Genomic DNA, 27,865 nt, shown 5'->3' on the forward strand with positions numbered 1-27,865 from the left:
CAGTGCCTGGCATGAGGCTACTTGCATGCTAACACATGCAGCATTTGGGGCGAGCCCCATGCCAAGAGCTGTGTACGGACTTGAGGATGGCCAGGGAGACATTCTGCTTCCACGGGCTGTCCTTGCGCATCCCGATCCCGAAGCCGGAGCGGAAGAAAAGCTCCCCCGTCGTCACCAGGTCACACTTCTGGGAGGCTTCAAACTCCAGCACCGCTGAGTCCCAGATGAAGGCGTGGAGCTTGCTGGACACCAAGAGAGGACAGGCAGGTAAGGTTGAGCAGCCCAGCTTGTCTGCAGCCACCATGGGAGCAGCAAGGGTGCTCCCAGCCCTAATTTAAGCACTGATTAGCACCACCCTCCTCCCAGCAGGGTCTGTCCTGCTGGGAGCCAGAAGGCTTGGCAAAATTTTGGAAGCGTGTGAGTGGTTTACATGGGATTTGAAGCCACCCAGCCTTGCACAGAAGAAAGTGCAGAGGCCAGAAAGGGAGGCCATGGCCAGGGCCAGGGCTCCGACTGTGCCTTTCCCCACGCAGACCTTGTGCTCTCCATCCAGAGACCTGGTATGCACCAGGACTAGGAAGATCCGACCCAGCACCAACCGGGCAGGTCCCATCAAGCCATGCTTTGACTGCAAGTCCTGCCAGGTTTGTGTCAGCCCTGCTTGCTCTGCCAAACTGCAGATCCCTGAAACTCTTCCCAGCATGGCCAGGCAAGGTGCTGGCCCCACTCACTTGTCCCTCACTGCCTGGATGGCTTCGGCAGCGCTCTCGTAGTTGTGCTTCTCCATATGCCGGTACATCGTGCTCAGCTCCACCTGCCGTCGGAAGTAGATATCCACCGAGCTCTGCTTCACCGTGGCGTAGATGAACTTATCAGAAGGGTTGCGCAGCTGAAAGGCAAGGGCAGGGCTCCTATTTCTTCTGTTCTTCATCAACCAAACTGGCTCACCCCAAAGCTGTGTTTCCTAATTTCCCAAAGCTGTGTTTCCTAATTTCCCATCTCCTTTAGGGACCTGTTTCCCAGAGAAGACCTTGATCTCCTCAGCAGAGCTGAAGAGACTATGGGACAGTGGATGCTCTGGGACCATGGTGGTGGGGCAGGGGATGCTATGTGACAGGGACACTGTGGCATTGAGGATGCAGGAGGCCTGTGGATGTCATGGGGCTGGCAGTGCTGTGGACAGAAGACGCAGTAGGGTGTGGGGTGCTGTGGGTCAGCACTGCTGTGGGGTATATTCCTGCGTGCCTGGACTGATAAGCTGTGGCTGTGTCCTTGCCAGAGCAGGAAATGGGTTTGAGGCATGCTGGTGTCTGCTGAGAGTATTGACTGCACCGCAGGGACAATTTCATTAGTTATAACTCATCCATAATGAATCGTTTCCTCGTTGGTTAGTGCAGGCTCTCCAGGAACTGGCAGGCAGTTTGGCTGGGTACATGCTATTTCTGGACAAGCCTTTTTCCTGCTAATCCCTCCCCATGTCTGTCCATTCCCACCCAGTGCAGGGGCTCAGACCCACCAGGCAGAGCTACGTGGGGCTCGACCCCCTGGCACAGACCCACAACCATGCTAAAGCAGGGCTCTGGGTACTACCAGCCACATTATATGAGCCAGGAGATACGCACTGGAGGCATCTCCTGCATCTCTGCCCAGAGGTGGACAGGGAAGGGGAAAGCAAGTGAGAGGCCGTTACCCGGGGGTCGTTAATGCCTGTAATTCTCTCCTCAGGCCGGTCTAACACCAGGAAGGCTGCCAGGTTGGCAGTGTATGAAGCCACAATGATCATAGCAAAGCCAGCCCACACCATGCCAAGAATACGGGCAGAGAAACTCCGGGGAGCACCTGAGAGGAGAGAGGCGAGATCAGACTGGCACAACAAGGGCTTAACTTGGTTGCCAAAGCCACATCCATCCCACATGAGACCAATGGCAGCTGCAGATGTGCACCATCTATCTGCTCTGCCGATAGATGTGCAAGGAGCTTCTGCATTGCCCAAACCAAGAAAACCCCAGCTCCTTCCAGGGCATGATGTGTCTCACCCTGAATGGATGGGTAACCCTGGGCAGGAGAAGCAGCCCAAGAAAGACCTATTTTCCACCACTGATGGTGAGGGGTGGCAGGATGGTCTGCACAAGTGCCACAAGTGTGCCACCCCCAGCATCACAGAATCTCCTACCAGCCTGCTCCAGGGAAGGCTCAGGGGATGAGGTCCCCCCAGGGCATCAGCCCTGCCACAGAGGGAAGCAGTGGAAGAGGGCATGGGCTTCTCCCCCAGCCTGGTATCCCCCCCAGCTCAGGGCCAGGGTTGCGGGGCAGAGCATTCGCACTGCGTGCTGTGACGCACCTTCTCCGATGCCAGAGTTCAGCAGGACTCCCCAGGAGAACCACATGGCTGAGGAAAGGGTCAGGGCATCTTCCTCCTCCTCCTCGCTGTTCACTTTGAACCGGCCAAATGGGCTGGAAAACAAGACAGAGAGCTCTTCTCATATCCTTTATCCTGGTTCCCAGGGCTCTCCGCTGTGCCCTAAGAGTCTTGATGCTGCCTTACATCACTCATCCGTACAGACTGTGCCTATGTCCCAAACAGCTGTTCACTCCCCATGTCCCCCTGCCTTGCATGTCCCCTCTGCTGACTTGCAACCCCGACCGGCTCACACTGGTACTGGTCCCATCATGCTTCTCTCTGGGCCAGAAAGACCATCTGATTCTGGCCAGCTTGAGCCTCTTCCACTGCAACATGGAGGGCTCACTGCAGATTAACTGCAAAAGCCTCTGGGCACAGGGCTGAGGTGGGGACAGGCTCCCTGCCCTTCAGAGGAGCTGCCTCTGGGCCAAGGAAGGGAGCTAACTCAGAGCCCAGGAGCTGATGGTCCCCTTGATCAGGCATCAGCACAGCACCTGGTCTGACAGGCATGTTCCCACATACCCAGGTGCCTGGTACCCCACATATCCATATCTCTCAGCTTAGCAGCAGCCAGAGAGGCCGGGAGCCTCAGCCCAGGGCTGGTAGGGTAGAGAAAGTGGGTTTACCTCCTATGAGAGCCTCCCAAAGGGCTGCAGGGCTGTGCCTGAGCAAGACACTGTGGGAGCCCAGGGGATGGTTCCCAGGAGCACCTCCCTGTCCCCTCCAGCCCTTGGGTTACCCAAAGCACACTCACCTGAATCGGTCCAAGAGGTACAACATCACTGCCACCACGTGCACAGACAACCCCACCAGCAGCCAAAGTGTGCTCTGGAAAGGCTGCATGAATGAGTCCAAGGTGCTGCGGGGGATTTCCTAGCACACAGGAGAGAGGTGAGCAGCACTGGCACCCATCACACCTGCACCTTGCCTGCCTGGCTGGACTCACAAAGGCCTCTGCCCTGCTCTGAGCTCCTCCTGTTCTGCTACACAGGAAGACTCAAAGTGGCTGAGACAAGACCCAGCATTAAAACCAGCAACCTGGAGTCTGGCATCCCACAGCAAAGGCCGGGATTTGCAGCGGCTGCCCTGGGTGGGCAGGGGGCAGCAGCTGGGGGAGCTGGGCATGGTGCAGGCATGGCACATGTCTGCAAGCTAGGGAACAAAGGGCACCTCCTCTGTTCTACAAAACATTCCAGCCCAGCCCATACCTTCTTCACAAGGATGGTGAGGCCTTGATACTTGAAGGGCTTGGAGAACTCAATGTACTGTGCCCGCTCGTTGTTGATGGTGAGGGGAGCCACAATCATGTCTGCTTGGCCGCTCAGCAGTTCCCCCATCATCCCATTCCACTCCTTCTTGTTGCTGTTGTTAACCTGTCACAAGCCAGAGAGCCAGTGCAGGATCAGCCCACTTCCCTGACATCTGTCCCCCACCAGCCAGGACCCCCACATACATGGCAGGCACGCTGCGCTGCCCTATCACCCCACGCCTGCTCTGGAGAAGGCTCTGGGGGTGTTTCAACACACAATAGGGGCAAAGAGATCTCACAGGCTGCCCAAACTCACCCGCTCTTGGGTACCAAATTTACCATCAGCCACCAGGTGAACCTCGTAGGTGAAGTTCATTACCCCTGCCAGCCGGATGAGCAGGTCGATGCAGAAGCCGTAGCAGCATAGTGCCACGGTGGGGCGGCCTGTGGACAGGAGAAAATGGGGTGGGCAAGTGGAGGCAGCCCTTTGCCAGGGACCCCATGCAGGATCCATGGCTGTCCCCAGCGAGAGCAGCCACCTGCATGGCTCTGGTTTCATATGAGATGTAATCATATTATTCAGGCAGGACCATCCACCTTGACCACCCGCTCCCACTGCCTCCATCACCTATGGGTGCTGGCAAGCTGGGGGCAAAGGGGTCTCATTCATTTGCTATGTCCCAGTGAGGTGGGCTAGGAGTTGGTGCTGCTGACCCACTGCAGGAGACGGAGGGGTCTTGGTGCATGCAGGCTGCGCTGCAGGAGTGCTAACACAAACCCATCAGGTTGAACACAGCCCAGGACACAACTCAGGGCTGGAGATGGGAGTTGCGCACGTGAAAGCGTGATGGGCCAAGGGGATGCACTTCATGTGGATTTGGGCAAGCCTGGCATTGCTAAGCAGCTCGTGGCCCCCACCAGGTTCTCACTCCTAATCCTGAAACAGGCTTTCCGTAACAAAATGATTTGAAACTGGTGGTGTTAGTACAGTGCAGCAGGTGCGAATGTGCCTCAGGGTTCTCACTTCTGCTTGAGATCAAGGCAAAGAGAATGGGAGCATGTCAGGAGACAGAAACATGGGATGCAATCCCCCGAAACAGCCCTGGAGTCCACCCAGAAAAGAGACAGTGGGGAAAGTCATCTGTTGGGATCAAAAACCTGAATCCCAGTGCCCAGTTAGTGCACAGCACTACTGTGGGGCTGAGCTGATGGGGGGCATTTGGGGACTGAATGTGCTATCACCTTTCTGCTCCTCATCCTCTGGGCCTCCTGTGTGACTGAGCACCCTCCCTGGGGACCCCGTCTTGGGATAGGAGTCTTATCAGCTGGGTAGGCTGGGGAAGCTGCTGCGCTCACCACCGGGCTGAGTTACCTGGGATGGTCTCGTTGGGTCCAGTGCAAAAGACCTTTTTCACAGGATCACCATTGATGGTGAACTCCTCCCTGCATGTCCCATCTGCTTGCGTGGGCTTCACATACACAAAGGGCTCTTGGTGGATGGTCACGATCTGCAAGGTGAAGCACAAACACCTGCTTGTCTCAGTTCCCCTCCAGAGCTATGTTCCCCTGGGTGGGGAGCTGGGCTGCCCTCTCCACAAAAGCATGGCCAACATGCTGTGGTGCTCTCCTCAGCTGCCGTCTCGGCACATGGGACTGCTCAGCCCAGCAGCAGGACCTGGCTTTGACACAGGGAACATTTGCTTTCCCTGCACTCAAGATGAGGAACAGCCATATCAACATCCTCCTTCATATGGCACTTTCATCTCAGCCTCAAAGGCTTTCACACCCCTATCCCTAACAGCAGGCTGATGAGAGCCACCGCACAGCCAGGATTAGTGCCCTGAATAGTGCTCTAGACACTGTCACACTGCCCCAAGCTAATGCAGATAGTGCAGTCCTGCCCTGGACCTTTTCAGTAAAGCAGCATCCCAATGCATCTGCACCACCTCTGCAGGAATAAGGGCTCACTGCTGGTGGGAATGTGTGATTTCCCTTGCCTGGACAGTAGGACAAACGAACGATCATACTGGTAAGACTAGCCAGCCCAGGATCCAGTCACTAAAGTTGCTGCTGGGCTACACTTAAGGGAAGGGCGTGAGAAGCAAAGCAAGAGTAGAGGGACCTTCTCCCAGTGTCATCTCCAGCTTCCAGCCATCAGCTCTTCAGGGATTTCCTGAGGCCAACATTGCAGCCACCAGGCCACCCACCCTCCCCTAGCCTGTTTAATCCTCTTTTGAACGGGTTTCCTTCCAGTCTCTGCGCTGTCTAGCCGCAGCAGGCTCCAGAACTGAACTATGCCTTGGCCAAAGGAGCCCATCCTTCCATTTCCTGCAAACCTGTGCCAGGTGCCCTCTGGCTCCCAAGCCACAAGGAATTGTGAGCACCTTATCCCTCCATCCCTTCTCTGCTGTTCTCTCTCATATCCCCTTTCCAGCTGTCTCTTTCCAAACCAAAGGATGCCTGCCACCCCATCTAGTTTGTCTCCAGCTGGAAGTTGTGCTCTAGCTCTGAACACCCTCCAGTACCTTCTCTAAGTTGTTCTGCTGTATCCTTTCCAAGATGCCAGGTGCCCTGGGTTTGCAAATGCTGCTCACAGCTGCAGAGGCAGCAGTGGAAATGGAGGCAGATAAAGTCACAGCCCTGCATGCAGAGAGCTGAGGAGAGCTGCCACCCCCTAATGCCATTTGCTGTTACCTTCAACTTGGTTGACATCTGATAGCCTTGAGGTTTCTCGGTTTCTCCCCCTGGCCAGATAATCTTCCGGTCATTGGTCAAGACCTGTGGTCAATCCCAGAGGAAGGAGATAGACATGAGGCCATAGGTAGACACCCCAGCACACACATCCCTCCTACCCAACCTTTTCAGGCCTCTACGTACGTGGCTGCCATTGTAAATCCCAACTTGGACCAGTTTCCGATTCTGCAGGTTCATGATACTGTAGTTGGCAAACTTCCTGTCCCCATCCTCGTTGAACTCCACCCGTCCAGTGACACCCTCCGAGTACTTGGAGGACATCAACACCCTGTGGAGAGAAACAGAGCAGGGCCAACCTAGAAAACCTCCTGTCACCATTGGGACACCTAAGAAGGCATCAGAAAGGCAAATGTTTTCCTCAGTTGCCTGCCATATGCCCACTACCCTATAGAAGTCCAGTCAAGGCTACCTATGGCCTGTTCATAGACCTGTGGTCATCCTCTCCTGGTGGATGGAGTCAGTTTCCGAAATGTTGCACTACCATACCTGTTGTCATTGCCCCTTGTTTTTCAGCAGATCAGTCCCATTCCCTTAAGGAATGATCTGTCCCACAGCACCCAAAGACACCTTCCTCTGGGGATCCCTTGGGAGCTGTGTCCATGCCACTGCTCCCGGTGCTTCTGTCTGGCACCAGCCCATCACAGCCTGGGTAGTGCCCCAGGCATGCACATACACCATCAAGGGGAGAACCAGCCCTCCAAACCCTGGAAAGGCGATAGTGAAGACACAGAAGAATTGCCTGAGCCACTGGCAGTGCACCATAGAGAGCAACTTCAAATAGCTCATGCCAAAGATCATGTCACTGCAGAGGATGCCAGAAATTTTTCTAAAATAATCTTCAGGCTTTGCAGGTCTCATGCTCAACAGAAACCAGATCTACGGAAAAGGCATCCCACAGACACCACGTCCATGTCTGCAGAGAGCATCCCCTGATCCAACTGCCAAAAGCAAAACCCTCGTGCCAGGCTACACGCTGCAGAGAGCAGCCCTCCCACACAGGGAGCCATGCTGCAAAGTAAATTGTTGCTTTACCAAGATCCAGCCTGCAGAAGTGGCCCTTGTGGCTCCAGCATCTGCAGTGACGCAGCACAAAACCCCACGCAGCACAAAGACTGTGTTCTGGGGAATGCATGCAGCATCTGCCGATCACACTGCGCACAGCAGCGAGACCCAATACACACATGCTCTGATCTGCTGAGACCCCACCACCCAAAAACACAGCACCAGTGTTTGCTACAGCACACAGCAGCCTGTCCCATGCATGGAGATCTCTTGCCCCCAAGTCCTGCTTGCAGCACGCTGACCCATGCCGCAGTCGTGAAATGTTCAGCAAGAAACATGTCCGCAGCACTGAGCTCCAATTTGACAGAAATATCCCCTTACCCTGATTCAGCAGAAAATCCCCTTTCTCCTCTCTTCCACCCACAGAATTAAGATCCAGACTAGAGGAGATCATGGCCCCCATATTTCTTCCTCGTAGAGTCATTCCCTGCCCACACGGATCCCAGCTGCCCAAGCATTGTGTAGGAGAGCGTGGGTTGGCATGGACCAAAATGGTGCCAGGTACCAGGATGATGCCTAAACAGCCTGGACAAACTGGGCCCCAGTGCCTGAGCCCGTGTCCTGGCTAGTTTTCTAGGAGAGATGTAGCCCTCACATCCGAATCATGCAGGAGAGTCCAAGCAATCCTGTGCCACGTGCCCCAAAGCTCTAGCGATGGATACTTTGAACAAAGCTAGCATGCTTCTCTTTTCCACATGCTCCCACCTTTTCCAGCTCTCCCCCAGGAGGTCCTCTGCTCCCTCCAGCAGGACCCTTCCCCAAATACCTCTTGAATAGGGGTCCCGTCTTCCAGATGTTGGTGTTGCCCACGCAGCCCCGTGGCGGGTCTGTGATATTCTCCTTCTCAAACAAGTCATGCACAGCCTGGGCCACCACTGCAACAGCGTCACTGATGTGGGCTGACTCGTTCTTTCCGTTGATGAGCTGCAAACCGATCACTCCTGCCACGAGCAGAGGGGAGGAGGCAGGTCAGCAGGGCACACTGGCTGCTCCGGCATTACTCCCATGCGCAGGGCTGGGGGGCCAGCAAGCACGCGGTTATGGGGCTAAGGAACCCTCGGATGCAGTTGGGGAGTTGCCTGAGCTTCAGGTAGGGCATGCAGCTGTAGTGGTGCTGGGCTGGAACTGTCCTGCCTGCTGGATGGGGACTGGGGACAGCTAGGTGGACTGCTGACACCCCATGCTCCATCCCCCTCCCCTTGCCCAAGCCTTTCCCCCAGGTGACAGTCATCTTGCAAAGCCCTGGCAAGCTGGATTTGGGGCACGGCAGTGTGGCCAAGGCTGCTGTCTCTCCATGCAGGCAAAGGGAGCGGAGAGCAATGTGTGGGACCCTCCACTCACTTGGGACCACCATGGCATCGCGTTCCCCCAGCCCAAGGGGTCCCCGGGAGGGCAGGCGCTGCTCATCCCAGCTCTGAGCAGGCTCCTCCAAGCCTGGCTGACAGCAGGGCGGGCGCCTCCGGTGGGTGCCTACCATCAGGGGCGTAACGCAGGGCATTGCCCGATATCTCCCGTTCCCCCACCAGCCACACGTAGCCGGAGCCCGTCATATTGAGCATGGCTGCTGATCTGTACACCGTGGCCGCATCATCCTCACTGCAACGAGAAGAAGGGAACGGCAATGTGGCTCCAGGTGCCGGATGGCCCCTTTCCCCCGTATAGGACCCCGAGAGGGTGGCAGGGCCAGGGAAAACATGTCCCCAGGCAGCCCTTCTCTTATAACTGATTCTCCTGGGCAATGGCTAATTCCTTGGTGTGATGGGACCCTTTCTCTCAGCTTCATCTAATCCCACAGCACCCAGAACTGCTGCGCATCTGCAAATCTGGCCCATTCCTTATTGCTCATCGGCTGTAGGCATGGGGGCAATAAGACTCCCCTCCTTCACAGGTGGATCAGGATACATCCTCAGTAACTATTGCTGCTTCTGCAGCTGCTAATGCTTTGCAAGACTGCCAGACATCTCAACCATGTTCATGATTGCAAGCTCTCTGGCCAGCAGCACACACAGCACAGCATCCACTACCTCCTTGGCACACGGGGCTTTATGTGGGTTTTCTCCCTTGCTCCTTGAAAGGATGACATGCCCCAAATCTGCACTGCCTCCAGTGCTCAGCAGTGCTGCAAAGGGGAGAATGAGGAAATCAGAGCAGGGAGGGGAAGGGACAGCTCTGCCTTACCTGGCAGAAAGGATGATGACTCGAGCCTCCAGCTCCTTAGCCTCCAGCAGCAGCGACGTCACATTTTTGGTTCCAGGGTCAAACTGAAGGACTTTCTCAGCCTGTGATTAGTGTGAGCAAAGTTGGTTAGTGCGGGAGCCCCAGGACTGCTTGTGAGAGCCATGCTATCTAGAAAAGGGTCAAGAGAATTCATTAAACTGCACAAAAGTCTGCTAAATAAAGTTGGTTATAGCTACTTTTTTCTTTTTTCTTTTCTTTTCTTTCTTTTCTTTCTTTCCTTCCTTCCTTTCTCTTTTAACGTTTTGGCTTTTTGGTTTTGTTTTTTTTTTTGCACTGTGCATGCAAACTGAAGTCAATCAAGACCCAAAAAGAGGCGTGCATTGTACAGGAAAGAGAAAAAGGCTTTGAAATGCAATTGAAAACTCAAACGAGTGTTGTTTTTCAAAAACATGGGAAATGAAAAAAACATATTGCACAGGGTTAACCTTTGGGAGTAAAAGTGAGCAACTTACACCAAGGAACCGTTTCCTTTGGGGAGGAAAGGGGGTTGGTTCAACTTTTCAAAAAAAAAAAAACTTGCAAGTTAATTACTGGTTCACATGCATGTTTCAAAAAGAAATCCTTCCAGGGTCAGCTGGCTAGGTTTCCATTCTCAAGTCCAAACCAAACTATCTCAACATAAAAACGTGCTACCAAGAAACATAGTCATGGATCTTTTTTTTTTTTTTCTTTCTTTTCTTTTCTTTTTTTCTCTTTCTCTCTTTTTTTTTTCTTTTTTATTTTTCTGGTGGCTGTTGCTATTTTTCATTTGCTAGTTAGGTTGGTGGGCGGCGTGCATTTCCATGCATATATACCTTGGGTCCTCGCTTGTTGTCATAGGAAAGTTGGTCGAGGTTTTCATAGTTCCTTTTTTTACTCTGATGAATAATGTGCACAGAGAAAATATGTAGACACAGAAGAATATTATAAACAGTTGAAAATGACGTGTAGTAAAGCAATCCAACATCCACCTCCTCCTCCACTGTTTGCTAAAGGGTCTCTATAACGCTGGAGCTCGCAAAAACCACTATCAGGAGAGAGTGCCTCAGCTCTCACGGGAGCGTCAAGGTGCAAAGCCGTATCGGTTAGAGCAAGCCTGAGTCTCACAGCTGTTGCGATGCAGTTGCATTTCCCTTGTGGGACTGGGGAATTCTTCAGCAAGAAATTTTTATCTTAAACTCAGAAACAATCTATGCATGTCTAAGGGCCTAAGTGGTGGGATTTCCATGGAATTACTGTGGAAGTAACGGACAAAATGCTGTGTACAGAAAGTGCTGGATAAATGCAAACTGTTACAGTTAAGAGTATTAGCATTACTACTGTCACTATTATCATTACAATCCTGTTCACCCTAAGAGAGTTCACAGCAAGTGAGGTGTCTCAGCTGAACTTCTCACCCCCTGCAAGGAGGGAGCAGCTTTTTGGAGCTCTGTTGCCATCCAAAAGAGAAAGAAAAAGCTCTCTATGTCCCGTGTTGGCTCAAAGCGTGGCGATATGAAGCAATGGTGATCATGGGATGACATTGCAGCTTTTACCTGGTGCTTGGGGAGGGCCGAGGGCACACGGGTGGCCCTGGGAGGTGCAGCTGCTGGAGACCACGGTGCCCATAACCTGGCTCTACACGTGGCTAGTGGGGTTCACTGCTTGGTGGTCTCCATGCTGCTGGCCAGAGCATCTCACCTGGACTAGGGGCAGGTGGCTCAACGTGCACTGACCCTGCAGATAACAGACTGGAGCAGATAGCCTGCTCCTCCCCTTGTCTCCTGCCTGAACCACTTCTGCTTCTTGGCCCCAAAGGAGCCAGGGGCATGAAACCTCTTCTGGAAGTTTCCTCTCCTCCAAGCAGCATGCTAAGGGTCAACAGCCTCTGATCTCAGGAGCCTTGACCCTGCAGCAGCGTGCACAGAGCCCTGTGGATCTTCCTGGGAGCAGTCCCTGTGGTCAGGCTACTATCAGGTCACATCAACCTGGTAGTGCCTGCAGGATAGTGCTTGGCTGGTTTTGGTGGGACATAGTCTGACCTCTTCTTCTTGGCCCCATCTTGCCCCAGCTGGGCATCCCTGATCTGTGTTTATGGGGTACGGGACACGGCTCTATCCCGATCTCCATTTCGCAGCATCTTATGGCAATGGCAACTGATCCCTGCCAGGAACCTGACCCTCTGCACCCCCGTAATGCAAGGGCTCGTGTTCCCAGGTTGTTCCTTAGGCAGTCAGGTTTTTTCTCTGCATCTTGCTTTCCATACTAAATAGCTTGCCTCTTCCTGAGCACTCAGACCAGTCTTTGGCAGGACATTTTGCCAGGTCTCCTTTCTGTGCAGTTGTGTAATCTTTCTTCTCCTTGGACACAGCCTGACAGATTTTTCATTGCTCAAAGAAGTTGGGTCCTTGCAAGGAAAAGTATCTGAGGAGGCAAAATCTGCCTGGAGCCCAGGTCTACCTTCACTTCTGATGGCATCCACGGTGAGGCTTTCTGAGATGGCTTCTTAGAGGCTGCTCAGATCGCAGTGAGACCTGGAGTAACAAGTGCCTCCAAGGAGAGCACAGGTGCAGCAGGACAGCATGAATATTCTCCAGTGATGAGATATTGGCCACTTTTCCTCAGGCACCATCAATTTAGCCAGAAACTTGGTCATCCATCTTGCAGCCTCCAGCCACAAATTCCCTTGTGTGCCCAGGATGTGCTGGCACCTTGACCCAAGCTGGTCAGCAAAGTGAAGCAGAGTCTTGGGTGCAGCAAAGCTGGACCTGATGGCACCTGATCACCTCTGCCCATCCCTGTCACTATCTCTATTGTGAGAACTAGACCAGTAATGTCTCCTCTCTTTCCCGTTTTCCCATATCGTCCTGCAGCCTTTCCCTGCTCCTCAGCCCGTGTTTCACACAGGCACGCACAAATTCAAAATTCACTTTCCACCACATTCTCCAGCATTCACTGCAAAAATTACCATTTTCATGAGCAACACTGTCCCAGAGAAGAGGAGCCAGCATACCAGGGACCTGCCACCTCTGACTTGGACAAACTAATTTTCACAGCATCTGGCACTCCCTCCTGAACCCCAGCAGCACTGGTGCGATGGTGGCCTGCCCAAATGAATGAGCAGAGTTGTACTGGCATGAAGCAGTTGCTCCAGGCTGACAGTTACTGCAGACAGACATAAGACAAGGCCAGCACGTGCGGTGGGCCAGGGCTGGCTAGCCTGGCCTGGGTGCTGAGCTCTGAACACCTACTTGAAGTGGAAATCCATGCAATGGTGCCTGAGTGGCACTCAGGGCCAGTGCAGACTCCAGGGGACAAGCCATGCTCAGATCCAAGAGCTCTGGTGGGCAAGTGACCCATAGCAGATCCCCCAGGTCCTCAGAGGCTGTGATCCAAGCCTCAAAGAGGTCAAGAGCAGGTCTCCTGCCTGCTCCCTCCCCAAGGCCCAGGCTGCCCTTGAGGAGGTTGGGGAGGGGTCCAGGGTATCACATCACTGCATGAAGAGAGTCAGCACACAAGTGATTAGAAGAGCAATTAGACAGCAGAAGAGATTGAGGAAGACCGGAAAGCCCCAACAGGGGTATCTACCACCTTCAAGACCAGTCAGACCAGTCAGTTTGACCAGAGGAAGCTCCTCAAAGGAAAAAGAAACAAGATGCAGCAGCACACTCCAAAGGGAAGACAAGGTGACCTACCATCATGGAGCACATGCCCCAGGCTGGAGGATGACCAGGGCATTTGCAGTGGCCTAGTAGCTGCCAGGAGACACCAAGACATTTTGTAGATGCAGTGCAAATGCAGGGCAGGTCTGAGGACAGACCCTCCCTCCCCCATCTTTCAAGCCCCAGATATCAAATCTTTCCTGTAGGATGGGCAGGCTGAAGAAGAAATACACCCTGTGCCTGGGAGTATTGCATGGAGCAAGCAGGGAGTGGAGGCATGAGAGGGAGTAGCAGAAGGGGATTCACGGGAGCTGCAGGAAAACAGAAAGTGGAAATCAAAAGGTGCAAGGAAAGGGATGACAGACTGACAGTGGGAACAACCTTTCCACAACTCTCCCTGGGTGAGGGACACTGTGCTGGGAAGAGAAATACCAGCCCACTGTCACCCAGTGGGAAGCTGCCTTTGGAGGCAGGAGGATCCCACCATGGTTGGTGGCACACCAGTGTCTCACGATGGCCCAGGATGCAGCAAGGATGACAATTCTTGGAAACCACCACCAAAAACAAAAGTCTGTTGGTCAGTGTGGTTTGTGCCAGCCCGCACCCCTGCACAAGTTGTTCCTCCAGTGGCTTGACAAATGGTGACAAAGAGCAGTGGCAGGCTGCTCTCTCTGGTCTCTCAGAGCTCAGCTGCCAACTCCAAGTACAAGAAGTGTCTATGGCCACGTCTCCTCAACAGCCAGCTGCCAAATGTCCAGCAGCTGCTGGTGGGGCTGGAGAAGCGCAGGTTGTGGTCCCTGCCTGTGACCCAGGAGGGAACAGACAGGAACGGGTGCCTGCCCTGACGCTGCTGCAGACTTGGAGATGGGCTCAGACTCTGCCCACCCGAAGGGGACCTCACCCTGCCCCGGGCAAGAGGACATGCTGGGACTTCACCCCGTAGGGCAGGAGGTGGTTCCTTGCCTTCCAGACAGGCACCTGCCTTTGAAGCACTGCAGCTGAATGGCTCCCTGTGTTCTCCTTGCCTGCTCATCTTGAATGCTTGCTCAGTCCTTTTACTCAATGGCAGCAGGTCTATGGTTGTCCTCCTGAATTTCTAGCAGGTTCAGGGACCTCCCCTGCCTCCCTCCCTGTTCCCCTGCGTGGCCCTGAGTGCAGGTGCAGTGCACCTCCTCGATAAAGCTGCTCCCGCCAGCCGCAACCGCCCTCTTGTAACAGCATGGGGTGTCAGGAAAGCAGCGTTTGGCATGTGCTTCAATGGAGATGGGAACGGGGGCGTCAGCCTGCAGCCGCAGAGCTGACAGCTTTATAGAGAGGGTGCATTATACCTCCGTGCATCAATGTGCCGGCTGCCCTTGCCCCTCCTAAGCCACTAAGGTGAGCTCCAGTTAGCCAATTCAGAAGCTGCTTTTCGGGGTTGGATTAGCACTGCTGGGTCTGCCTGGCCCGTGGGTGGCTGTAATGGGGCAGGTGCTTCCCTAAGCTGAGCGACTGGTCCTCTCCTTAGGTGGGAATCTTGGGCGAGGCATTTGCAGAGCTCCAGGTTATCCTTCCCTTCATTTTGTAGTCGATTTACATGTAGGAGATTTTGACCATGGCAAAGCAAGTGAAATGAATAAAGTACAAAGTTCTGTCAGGTACTAGTCAGACACTGTTGATGCTTTAAGCATGTTAGCCATGTTACAATGGAAAGAAAAGGTGTTTTACATACAGAAATCTACATACATACAACAGCCCAAGACTTCTAGTTTTGTTGTTGTTGCTTAAACAAAGCTACAAGACAATGTTCAGGAACTGACCTTGGACTCTCTCTCCTCCAAGAGTGTCTCCAGCTTCTTTTGTGCAGCACGACCTTCGTGGTCGTCACTGACTATCAGAATGACGTGATTCCAGTTGAAGACTCTCATCATCTCAAACCAGACGTTGGCCTGGTGAGAGTATGGTGGGACCGTGCGCAAAAACGACAGGTGGATACTCTGCAAGGAAGAACAAGAGCTCAACATAGACTGGTTGGGTTGTCAGCCAGGGTGCGTCTCAGGGACCGGGCAGGTTTGCAGGGACAGGGCTGGGATTGCAAGGCCAAAGAGGCAGAGCAGCAATTTTTGGTAGACCTCTGGGTTGCACGACTTGAGCTAGCCTCTGGGACCCACAATTCTTTCTTCTGGCTGAGAAGCAAACCCTGTCTACGATTTTGTAGCTCTCTGTGGTTAATTCGGCGCATGGCAAAGCGGGTTTTTTGCTTTGTGGTCTCTAAATGCATGGTGAAGAAAAGCCTACCCAGCAACGAACTGTCAGCAACATTCAGTGCAAATATAGCCTTTCCTCTTGACTTTTTGAAAATATTATTGAGCAATGGACATTAAAAAGAAAACAAATTCCCTTCAGAGAGTGACAAGGAGCAGCTGTGGGTACATGCAGGTATATATTAGTTATTTGTCAAGATAGAAGTTCAGAAAAGCAATTTTATAATATGCTGTTTGGCTGTTTCTAGGTCAGCCTGTTCTGCAGCAGCACACAGGAGGAGGCAGCTCTGCACTCATGCCCCAGCTAACCTATCAGATTTGGTTAAAGACATCATTATGGTTGGATGATTGACCAATAGCAATTCCAGGCTAATTAAGTACAGCACTCTTAGGGGAGCAATTGGACCAAAAGCTGTAGCAGACAAAGAGGTTTCAAAAAAATGCAGCTTTTCAAAAAGGCCCTGGAGTCAAATATTAGAAAATGAAAGTGCTTATGCTCAGCATGGATGCTCCTTGACAAACCAGCTATATGCTAAAGGGAGGCAGAAGTCTGAACAGGAGAGGACAAAAAGGAAAGCACCATAATATTTCTTTTTTTAGGGCTGAGATGGTCCTCTGGACCAAACAGGGCTTGTCCATACCTGCTCATCCAGAGACCAGCCCCAGCACAGGTCAGAAATAATAGTCCTGAGTGGGCCAAAGTAATTCATGCTGGAAGGGAAAAGACATCGTGTCCACCATGGACCCACACAGGAGGAACAGGCAGACCAGATAACGCCTTTTCCTCACACTCAACACAGTGGTAAAGTCAAACCGAACCATGCAACATATAAAAAATAGGGCAAAACCGCTGTCATGGTCAGGTCTGTCTGCACTGGGACAGGAGGTCCTTTCTGCTGCCCTGGCCCAAAACACAGAAATGACAGAGGCAGCAGCAAAAACGTCAAAGCACTGGAAACATTTCCTAATTACCGAAGAGACTGAGAAGAACTGTGGATGTTCAATCGAAGGAGGAAATGAATCAGGAGAGCTGTAACAAGCGTCTCAGAGCTGCAGTTTTGTATGACTGATACAAACATTCCCAATTACATGAAGAGCAGGAGAAATGCAGCTCACCCCACAAGCCCAGTACTAATCAACAGGATCAGGAAGAAGCCCCACAGGGACAAACAATGCAAGGACAGCTATGGTCTCCACACCAACATGGTGCTCAACCTCTCTTTGGAGTCAGCAGAAGTGCCCAGGTATTTCCAGGTCCAGCTCCACAGCTCGGGCCAGGGGCACAGAAGATGGGTCTAAGCATTTTTAATTTTTAATCCCTGAGCATTTTTAACTGGTTTAAGGAAATCCAGGAAAAATGAAAATGGAAAAAAATCAGAAAAGAGGAAAGAAATGAAAAAAGAACAGAATAGCTAATAGTAAAAAAAAAAAAAAAAGGCTAAAAACCCCAAAATTCTAACTCAAAATTCTTTCAATCCCTGTTTGAAATGAAAACATCTTTGAAATTTCAATATATTGCATCAAATTATTTTCTAGTTTCCCAACTAGCTTGCAAAAATGCTGTTTAAACTGGTCATCGCCTTCTTAAGTGTTGTAAATACATATCCCTACGTCAGATGAACAAATTTCACTGCAAAGTTGTTGGAGAGCAACTTGGTTTAACAGTTCAGGCAAATTTGCTTTCTGAGGTGGTGTTAAAAGGGTCATGGACTTGCTATGATGGTATGTCAGCTCTCAGATTACAGAATTTTAGTTATTAAATAGGATAATGAAGAATAACTAATTGTAAATGCTGATTCTGGATTTTAGGATAAGCATTCATATTCTGTGCTCAGCTTCTGAAGCACCTGGGACTCCTGAACTTCCCTGCAGGGCCCAAAGGTTGGCAGAAAAAATGAAAGTAGAGTCCCCCAAAGGTTAAAAAGTCCAATTTGTGATATGCAGAGGCAGTTGGGAATCAGGTTTTGTGCGATTTGATAACCCCTATCACAGCATACGCAGTGACAAATCCCTCTGAAACCCAGCACAGAGCTTTCCTGGCTATGCAGCACATGGTTACATGGGGCTGTACTGCAAAGTGTGTGGATGCAACAATTTATGCACCATAGTTAGCCCAGTTTTAGAGAAATAATTGTTATAAAGACCTGATTTTTTAACACAGCCTCTGTGAGACAACAGGCACATTATGTTAACTCATTTCAGCTGCACCACTCGTCAGCACCGTCCCTGATGTACTGCTACAAGTGGTCAAACTCTGAGCTGTCATGGGTCATAACCCGCTCCCCTCAGATCAGGCACACAGAAAAAAAAATGCTCCTAATTACAAATCAACTGTTGGCCTTGTACTATGTTTTGCAGGATTCACATCATTTGCTCTCCTCTGAGGGTGCCTGCCGCTTGCCAGGAGTGCTGGGATGTGAGCATGGAAATTGCTGACAGCAACCCCAAGCCAAGGAGCAGCTTCCTGCATTATCTTCCTATAACCCACCAAAACCTGTGTGCTCAGCCCTGGGCTTCCTCACTTAATTCTATTTCTACAAAAAGTAAGTAAATACAGGTTGGGATGGAATTCAGGCTTTCAAGTGGAATTAGCTCAGCAGAAACCCATGGGGCTGGAGCCTAGATGCACTGGGAGTGAGTGTGGTTATGAGGTTCGGGACATGTGCTAGGTCAGAACTCTTAGGAACTGCAAATTATTAGTGGTACTGACTTGGTTGATACAAGTACATATGAAGAGGAGCTAAGTTCGAGTAGATCATATGTGTGTGTGTGTGTGTGAAAGCAAGGACTCTCTGCATCCATAAATGTGGGCATGTACATGCAGAAAGCATGTGTGTGCATGTACCCACACCGGGACCATGCTTGGGTGTTTGAATAGCTGTGCACAAAGAGTCTGCACATGGCCTGGCCATGCCATGCCTGGGGGAGAGTGCATGTGTGGGTGCCTATCGCTGGAGTTTGTGTACATAGGGGATGTGCACATGTATAGGGGTTGTGCAGGCATGGGCCACCAGGCAGTGCACGTGTGTCCACATAAGGACCATGTACACATCCGTGAGTAAAAGGATTGCTATCTTCTTTACCTCTGTCTGCTGAAAGGTTCATCATAGCTCATGGTCCATGGCTGACAGAGTAATTTTTCCTACCAGCCTGAGGAAACAATGTGCTTTTGTTTGATTACCTAAGGAAATAATGTGGTCAACCCACCTTCTAGCAGTGCACTCCAAAACTGAGCTGTCTGGGCAGTTTCAAGGAGATTGACAGAGATTCCAATGTATAAAGTTCCTGGTAATTTAGCAAAAATCATCAGCTGGGTGTGAAAAAGAAGCCCTGGCCAGTGTCTCCATGGAAGGAGTCTGGGCTGCTCTGTTCCCTGTTCTGTTCAGCCTGCCCGCCAGTCAGCACGCATGTCGCTTAGCCCCACCAGAAAGCAGCCTGCCCACTGCCCCGCATGATAGCTGCAGACGTGGGAGGGAGCTGAGATAACTCTGCAATAGCTTAGACGTGCTGGGAGGGATTTTAGTGGGGGCAGCCGTATGGGGAGCTCAGGCGCAAATGCATCGTCTGCCTTTTCCTACAGTCTGTGGAGGAAAGGACTTGTCAACCTCTGGGGAATGGCCCAGGACCACAGCAGCAGCTGTGGAGTGGTGGGGCTGCTCTGTTCTCCTCCCAGCTTGAATCCTGAGAGCCTGTGAAGAGCTCTCCTCTGCTGGGATGGTTGGGCTCCATCACTGCCATCAGCACTGACTTCAGTGTGCAGAACCTCCCCGCCTGCTCTGATGCAATGCAGGCAGCCCCTGCTGACGGCTGTGCTGCTTGGTGGTGGCTGTGAAACCCCTTCCCGGGGCAAACGTCTCTACGCTGTGTTAACCAGCCTCTCCAGTCGCTTCTTGCAGGTGCCAGTGAAGGAGTCCTGACCCTGACCCTGGTCAAGGGGAATCACTTTTCTCCCCACTTCCATGGAGTGGTTATACTGAGGCAAGGAACCAGAGGGAAAAGCTATCCCCAGGCCCAGGCTGGAGAGAGAGAGAGAGAGAGAGACCTCATTTCAACTACCAGGACCAGGTGCTGGACACTGAAATGGCTCTCCAAGTGCAGAATGACTAAATTCCATTTTCCATCTCTTTCAGCAGCAGAGCAGGTGTCAGTTAAGAGCCACCCTTGATCCTCCGCTTCACTGCCTCTTTGACAGGGACATGGTGTGGGCTCTGCACCTCGGGGCACCCAGCATGTCCCTTCATCTCCATCACGTAGGTGTGGTTCCAAGTGGTGGTGATGAACGGCACCAGACCTTCCCAGCTCCTGAGCTGTGCATTTGCCCACGAGCTTCACTCTCACACTCTCAGTGTCATTTCATATTTCCCATATTTTCAAGATGTCAATGTCATCTCATTTTTTCGGCTGAGATGCAAAGGAGATATAAATACCCGCAATGACACATGGGGAACAGAAGCACCAGAGCAATAGTCCAGCCTGTCTCTTCAGGGGCCCCAGCGTGAGAAGGTGAGAGAGTGACTTTTAAAATGCTCAGTCCATGAGGAGACCATGAAGGGCTCTCCATAGTGACGGATACCACAGCGATGGGTACCGCTCTGCTGCCTTTACTGTGAGACCCTCCTCTCTCCTCCTGCAGTTCCCTGCTCACCTCACTCAGAGGTGACTTGGGATTTCAGACACCCCCTCACCATGCAGGTGGGACTATGCTGAGTGATGTGAGGATCTCAGTGAAGAAACAGGTAATGATTTCATAAGATGTAGGCATAAGGAGTCCAAACAGAGGCTGCCAAGCCAGAGTGCTCAGCTTGATAGCTGCAATACCATTTCTAGAACTAATAGTTCTTTGAATACTGGGAGCAATAAAGCTTGCTTCCCTCAGGTGTCTTTGTTGAAAGACTAGCTATAGCTCATGGACCGTTGTGCTTGACTGAAGATGCTCTGAGAGCATCAAAAGGTACAGGGAAAACCTGTCTGTGCTGAGGCCCACACCTTTCCCTCCCTGCCAGCTTAGCCTTGGGAGGAACATAATTAACTCTGAGAGTTCAATCCCCTGTGAAATTTAGCTAAAACTGGCTGATGCCTTCAAAACCAATTGGGCATATACACAAAGTGATTTTACAAGCTTGTTTCCATAGAAACTAAACTGAAAGATACAATTTCCTGAATTAAAAAAAGAAAAAAAGCAAGCTGATCACTGGAAACCAAAAAGGGAACCAGCTGAATGTCCCCATGTTGCACCAGCCAGTCTGTCCTGCATGGGGTGCGCAAAGTCTTGCACTGTCCTGTCCCATGCCTTCACACGCCTTTGCTCTGCTGTCCTCCACTCCAATCCCACCTTTGCTGTCATCTCCAGCTCTTGCCACTCCACTATTCAATGTCCTTGCTCCTCTACCCACTCAGTCCCTGCCTTTGCCCCATCTCCTGCCTGCAACTCCCCTCCCTGCATAGAGCTCAAAGTCCTCCAGCCCTTGCCTGCTTTGGTGGGAAGGAGGCTGAGCATGAAGCCAGCCAGGCAGGAGCACTTGGAGGGGTGAGACATGCTGTGTGGCCTCCCTGCCCAAGTCTCTGCCAGGTGAGTGCACCCCACAGCCCTGAACCTGCCCAACACCCCTAAATGTTCAGTGGGGAGCATCTCCCTGCCACTGCAGTGGGTTGCTGCTGCCGCAGTGGGTTGCTCCTCCACCTCTGAAGTGAGCCAGGTAGTTTTTATGAGCCACTTTGGCAGAAAACATGTTTTAAATAGGAAAAAAATGGCTGAAGCAGAGTCTGCTGGAGAAGCTCCCTCCCCCTCAGAGTGAGCACACAAGTTCAGCACAAGGTCATGCTATGGAAAAGGCGGCCAATTTGCTTTGGTGAGCATGGATGTGCTGAGATTAAGCTGGACTGATAGCATGCGGGGTCTCCTCTTCCCGTCATCTTGTGCACTGTGACAAGGTCCCTCCTGGTGACATTGCTGATCAGACCCAACTCCTCCCCCTGGCAACATGAACCAAATTCACCCTGCACATTTCCTACCTGCTGCCTGCCCTCTCCTTCAGTCTGCCAGCTCTATTATCATCCCTTTTCCTTCTGACAGTGCCTGATGGGACCCTGCTGGGGCATGCGGGTCCCCAGCCCCCGGCAGCCACTGTTGCTGTCACTGCTGTGGTCTTGGCTTGCTGGTTGTCCTCCCATGGTTTTACCTGGTGGGAGATGCCAAGACCTGCTGCTGCTCCAGCCGCGCAGTCCTGTGGGCTGCATCTCTGCGAGCCTCTGCTCCTCCCTCCTGAAATTTGACTTCATTTAGCATGTAGGTGGAGTGACTATTTTTGCACTGAACATTTGCATTTGTGAATATTCACATTTTCCAAGCAAAGGCTGATTCGTGCTTCGAAACAGGCCTGATCTCACCCCCTAAGCTCGTGCACCTGGACAAAAAGCTTCACCAAGGCTTCAATGGCATGTGGTCCACCTGGCTCTGCTCCTCCTTTTGCTTTTACTAATCCTGAAGTGTCTTTGCAAGACAGGTTGTGAGCTGAGCGCCCAGTGGAAGAGCTGGGCAGGGCAGGATCTCATTGCCCAGGCCAGGGCATTGCTCCCAGCCCCCGCACACAGCAGGACCTCATCCAGCCTGAAAGTCTCCATGTTTTCACAGGGACAGCAGGGAGTGGTTTGAGACACTGGAATTTGAACGTCTGTCTTGAGTGCTGGCTGGACTGAATGTTTTTTAAAGCCTCAGGATAACTTGTTAATCAATTCTATTATCTTCCCTACCAATATCACATAAACCCAGGGAAGTGAATGCAACCAAACAACCTTCAAGCCCCAGAGAGCTCCAGCCTGATGTACAGGCTCCACTACGATCTTCCTGCCCCTCTGCAGGCCCCCTGCATCCAGGGAGCACCCAGGACCCCCCAGCTGTCACTAGTGAGCAGGGCAGGAGCTGGTTTGTGCATTTGCCTTGGCTGAAGAGCAGTGAGCCCAGCAGCCTGGCAGAGAAACGCTGCAGAAATCATCCAGCACTATGTAGGTCAACACTGGCAGCTGCGAAAAAATAATGTACCAGGGAATGCAGGAGAGAGAAAGAGGGAGCTGCAGGTTTAACTGGAGAGGATGGATGGACAGACAGATAGATAGGCAGGGTAGTGTAGACATCATTAACCCTCCTGATGGGCACTCTTGATTTACACCATATGTATGAGGTACTAGACTAGAAACATGCATCAGTTACCTTATCAGAATATATAGACATGCGTGTTGTCAGACCAATGACAGGGATCCTGTAGAAGCCAGCTGTGTATGATACGGGTGTTGGTGTTAGGTGATCGTTGGGAGCAGGAGGGTGACTAACTAATATTGCATAGACCTGTAGGACAGGATACACGACACAAACATTATTTCACAGGAGCACATTGGCCATTGAGTGTGATTATTTTCCTTTTCTTTTCTGCAATGTTAAACAGCCCCATGTTAACACGATAATGGCATTCAAATAATCAGAAACGGCAAAGCAAGGACTGCGCCGGGGAGTGAGGGGTGCTGTGCCACGGCTCGGGCTGCAGCCCGCGCAGAAGTGATGGGTCTGCTCAGGGTTATATCTTAATGGAAATGCCGTGCCTAGCTGCTCCGCTCGCTAAACTAATAACTTTCATGGATTGCAGATTAAAGGGAAACATCTCCCTTACAGTCACACTGTGTAATGCGATTTCTTTAACCACACATTTAATACTCGGTTGTAATTCCCCTCTGAGGACTATTACAAACAAAGTGGTCAGCTGGGACTCCGGGCAGGAGAAGGAGTGCAGAGCCACAGAGCAAATCAGCCATCTGGCCCTGAGCACACAGAGAAATGAGAAAGCCGGGGGGAGGTGGGGGGGGGCAGGAGCCAGGATCTGCCCTCAGCACACTGGGGCAATGGGAATGGGGTGCAGGGGATCTGGGTTATACTGAAATGGGGAAGGAGGATCTTGGCAAGATCCTGCTGTATTTGCAGGGCTGGAATTTTGGTCTCCAGCAGGATCCTATTTTGTGTAAAAGGGAGAGGAAGGAGCTGGGTAATCCCTGGGGGATCCTTTGTTACACTAATGCCCTTTCACAGTACAAGGAATGTCCCCATCTGGTGACAGGCTTCCAGCTAGGGTGAATCAGTGCAAGGACTTTGATGGCTGGGAGGAAATAATACTTATTCCTCCCCCAAGCATCTGCCCAAGCCCCAGGATGTGCTCTGCCCCCAGGCTGGAGGGGCAGCTTCCTAGGACAGCAGAGGAAGACGAAGCGGGCCTGGGGAAGGGGACCTGGGGACTGGGTGGGAAGAGGGAAGATCCTGCCTGGTGTTGGGTGGGAGCAAGCTGAGGTTGCAGAGCAAGCTGGGGCAGGGGTCGGAGACCCTACCGTGGGAGAAGGAAGGAATTACTGGAGAAGGGTTTGGGGAGGTCACCTGTAGAGGCAGGAGGATGGGAGTGCCCTATGCAGAGGAGCCCAGTGCCATGATGAAATGAGGGGTGGGTGATGATCTGCACCCCACAGGGCTGGGATATGGGCCTTGGGCAGGACCAGGCACTGGGGGGAGAGGCTGGGGGCTGTGTGGGGGCGAGGGCTGCGCTGTGCTGCACCGCACAGCAGCTGACCAACAGGAGCCATTTTGCACATTCAGGCTCCTAGCCCTTTCTCTCCCTCGCAGACCCCTGCTTGGGCACAGCGCCAGTGAGCGAGGACCGAGGGTGGCTGTGCCCCACGCTGGGGCCATGGGGCTGGGAGAACCCCTGCATGTTGGGACAGCGTGGCCACCCCCAGCCCCCGCAGCCCCCAGCACCCGCAGCCCCCTCTGCACCCCAGCTTAGGTGCTCCCCCGCGTCCCACCGCTCACACAGGGATGTGCCAGCGCCTGCAACCCTGCAAAGGCCCAGGGGTCCATGGGGTTTGCCATGGGGACAAGGCTTAGAGGCGGCATGGACACAGGCATCCATCAGCTGGGTTGCTTAAATGGAGCTTCAGCTCAGCGAGGGACCCAGTTGAGCCTTCTCCATGCTCCCTGCTGGGCAGGGGGTATCTTTTACAGCCTGTGCTGTGCTTCCCGCCCTGGCTCTGCCAGCATCCCGAGGGATGTCTCCAGCCATCCTCCAACTCCACATTGGAAAGCTGAGCTGTGAACATGTCAGCTCTGCTCTGCTGTGCACCTCTGGCCCCTCCAGATCCCTCCGCCCTCGCTGGCTTTGTGTGTGCCTGGGTGCATACATGCATTTATGTGTGCGTGTTGGCGTATGTGAGTCTCCATGGTGCGGGCGTTTTTTCCTATGCATGGGTCTGTGTACACTTTTTGCATGTGCATGGGTGTGTTTGAGGTGGGGGTGGGTTTGTACCTGACTGTCTGCCCACCTGATGGCCCCAAGTGGGGGGAATGGGGGCTGGTTAGCTGGGCTCAGCACCCAGAGCACATGCAGGGGAGATGGAGGGGCCACAGGCTACCCAGGCTGCACCCACCACTGCTACAGTTTTGGACTGCTCCCTTGTGTGCGCTGAGAGTGACCCATGTAGACAGGAAGGAGGAGCGCGCTGTGCTTGTGTGTGCAGGCACACATGCACAGCACGCACTGTGTGTGAGCCCATGGCTCTGTGTCTGTGCGGGTGTGTGCTTGCTGTGTCTATGCATCTGCAGTCTCTCTCTGTGTGTGCCTGTGTCTCGTGTGCGTGTACAGTGGATGTGCTTGTGTGCCTGTTTCATGTATTGTGTGGTGCTGGGGGGGGCATAGTGCTGTGTGCGGTTGGGGGTGTGTGCAGCTGTGGTGCACAGTCATGCAAGTGTATGACCTGGGATGATGTGCAGGTGTGTGTGTGTACATGAAGCATTGTGTATTTGTGTGTGTGCGCGCGCTTGTAGTGCACGCAGTGGGGTGTGTTTGTGTGGCAGTGCGTGTGTGTGCCTGGCACAGCTCGTGCTCATGCGTGCACATGGATGCGTGTATGCATGTGGCACAGCGCGTGGTCACACCGTGGTGCGGGTGTAGACACGCAGTGTTCTGTGTGTGCCCGTGTTTGCACAGCGATGCGTGTGCGCACACGGCATGTGTGTGTGCATGCAGTGCAGCCCATGGGCATTCCCACAGCGATAACACGAGCACACAGTGTGTGTGCGCGCGTGGCGCTCCCCGTGCCCACATCTACCCACGGTGTGTGGCTGCCCACGCGTGCACACGGCCTGTGCACATGTAGCTCTGTGTGCGCCCGCGCGCGCCCGTGCTGCGTGTCTGCGCACGGTGTATGTATGTGTGCATGCATGTCGCTCTCCGCACGCGTGCTGCTGGGTGGGCATGTCCGCACACCCGCTCTGTGTGCGTGAGCCCGTGTGCACCCCGGGGCGCGCGTGTGAGCCCGTGGGTGCCCCGGGGCGCGGGCGGGTGCCCGGGCGGGGGAGCGTACAGCCCGGCCGCGCTTACATAAAGGCTGCAATGCGGGCAGCGGCGCCCCGGGGCCCCGGGGCAGGACCCCGCTCGCCGCGGCTCTGCCCGCCCCGAGCCCCGGGGGCGGCCGCGGGGCGCCGCGGGGCCGGGCTCGCTGCGGCCGCGGGGGCGGCGGCTCGGCGCCCTCCGGGGACGGGGCTGGGGGGGTGCCCGGCGGCGGCGGCGGCGGCGGCGACGGCGGCGGCGGGGGAAGTCGCCGGCCCGGGGTACCTGGCTGGAGATGAGGTCCTCGCAGACGGAGAGGGCCATCTGGATGGCGTTGGGCTTGTGCGTGACCGAGGTGGCGTTGAGCTGGAGCTTCCAGGTGCCGTGCCGCTTGTTGGCCTGGTTCACCGCCTCGCGGAAGATCTGCTCGTGCTTCTTGGTGCTCAGCACCGCGCCGATGTTGACGATCTTGGGGTCGCAGCCGGCGCGGGCGAAGGAGGAGGAGAAGAGCAGGGCGAGCAGCAGCAGCCGCATGGTGCTCATCCACGGGCGGCCCGGAGCCCGCCGGGCCCCCCCCGCCCGCGCCCCGCCGCCGAGGGGCCGCCGGCCCCGCTCAGCGCGGCCCCATGCGGGGCCCGGCCCGGCGCGGCGCGGCGCGGCGCGGTGCGGTGCGGCGCGGGGCGCTCTCCCTGGTGCTGAACCGCCCGCTCCGCTCCGCTCCGCTCCGCTCCGCCGGCGGCTCCTCCCGCTCCGCCGGCCCCGCGCTGCCGCAGCGCCCTCCCCCCGGCCCGCCCCCGGCCCCCCGGCGGAGCGCGGGCGGGACCCCCCGTTGGCCCCGGGCGCTGCGGCAGTGCCCCGCCCGGCGCGCTGGGCGCTGGTGCGGGATCGGCGGGAGGGAGTCCCGCTGCCTGCCCGGCTGGACACGGCGGGTGGCCGGGGAGGGAGGCTGCGGGGCTGGGGTCCGGCTCCCGCGCCGCTCGGAAGCGTCGCTGGGGCGGGAGGTGCGGAGGTCGTCTGGGGCTGAGCCTCCGGCCGCAGCGGAGAGCGTCTCCCGGGGGTCCTGCTCCGCCCTTTTCGCCCGCGCTGCCCGTTTGAGGTCTGGGTGTTCCCCTTGCTTCGGGAGAAGTAATCACACCAGGTGTTGGGTAAGCCAGTGTCTTCCCCAGGCGTAATCACACCAGACTGGGGGTAAACCAGGGTCTTCAGGATTTGTTCTCCAGAACAAACATTCCCAGTTATGCAGCATCTCTGAACAACACACTTCCCCAGCCCTGCCTGGGGACAGTTGCTTGTGACACGAACGCCATTGGGGTCTATGTTCACTCTAGTGCTGGAGAACCCTCCCTTGACCAACACAAGGGTCAGCTTGGGCAGAGATGTTAAGCAGACACTCAGCCTGGTTCCTTGGCTTCATTCTGTCCCTCCAGACAGAGCCACCACTCTTCCAGACATTAGCTCACAGGGCAACCGGCCATTTTCCTCCATTAAATTCACCACATTACTCCGGGCTATGTATGGCCTTAAGATTTGTCTGTCGAGGAGATTTCTTGGGGTTCTCTTTATCCACCTGCCCCTGGGCTACTATCAGCCTCCCCAAAGGAAATGGAGGCATAGCAGCTAGTGGCCAACACCTGGAGGACAGTCCAGCTCCATAGCTGAAAGGGATTGAGTTTCACTCCTGGACCATGTCTCTCCCATTCCAGGGCCAGAGGGGTGAGGTGGCCAGAACAGCACATTGCTCCCCAGAGCTGCCACTTTGGCCTTTTTTGAAAAAACAAAGGGGTTGCAGATACCGACAGGGTTTTTCTTTGTAACTGCATGGGACAAATGCCATCAGCCAGCCCACTGTATGCCAGCCAAGATGAGAGCAGGGTGAGCACTGCAGAAGAAAAATCACCAGAGATATTTTTACAGCAGCCATTTCTAGGGTATTGCCGCAG

At 53.8% G+C, this 27,865-nt stretch overlaps 1 protein-coding gene across 10 annotated transcripts in view; it reads right to left on the bottom strand.

Annotated features, from left to right (window-relative positions):
- Nucleotides 1-26,468, bottom strand: part of GRIN1 (glutamate ionotropic receptor NMDA type subunit 1) — a 38,537-nt gene extending 12,069 nt beyond the window's left edge. For 7 of the 10 annotated variants that reach the window (XM_075056128.1, XM_075056126.1, XM_075056122.1 and 4 more), the window contains exons 1-17: nt 26,211-26,468; nt 22,775-22,909; nt 15,124-15,300; nt 10,499-10,561; nt 9,645-9,745; nt 8,941-9,062; nt 8,233-8,407; nt 6,528-6,672; nt 6,345-6,428; nt 5,023-5,158; nt 3,967-4,094; nt 3,610-3,774; nt 3,156-3,274; nt 2,342-2,454; nt 1,691-1,839; nt 732-889; nt 81-242 (exon numbers count right to left, since the gene is read on the bottom strand). In XM_075056128.1, the coding sequence (XP_074912229.1) occupies nt 81-242; nt 732-889; nt 1,691-1,839; nt 2,342-2,454; nt 3,156-3,274; nt 3,610-3,774; nt 3,967-4,094; nt 5,023-5,158; nt 6,345-6,428; nt 6,528-6,672; nt 8,233-8,407; nt 8,941-9,062; nt 9,645-9,745; nt 10,499-10,561; nt 15,124-15,300; nt 22,775-22,909; nt 26,211-26,468 (2,390 nt within the window). The remainder of the gene's footprint in view (nt 1-80; nt 243-731; nt 890-1,690; nt 1,840-2,341; nt 2,455-3,155; nt 3,275-3,609; nt 3,775-3,966; nt 4,095-5,022; nt 5,159-6,344; nt 6,429-6,527; nt 6,673-8,232; nt 8,408-8,940; nt 9,063-9,644; nt 9,746-10,498; nt 10,562-15,123; nt 15,301-22,774; nt 22,910-26,210) is intronic. The other 3 variants (XM_075056129.1, XM_075056127.1, XM_075056124.1) reach the window with 1 other exon arrangement.
- Between the last annotated feature and the right edge of the window lie 1,397 nt (nt 26,469-27,865).

Source organism: Buteo buteo, chromosome 23 (genome assembly GCF_964188355.1).
Source record: "Buteo buteo chromosome 23, bButBut1.hap1.1, whole genome shotgun sequence".
NCBI classification, from domain to species: Eukaryota; Metazoa; Chordata; class Aves; order Accipitriformes; family Accipitridae; genus Buteo; species Buteo buteo.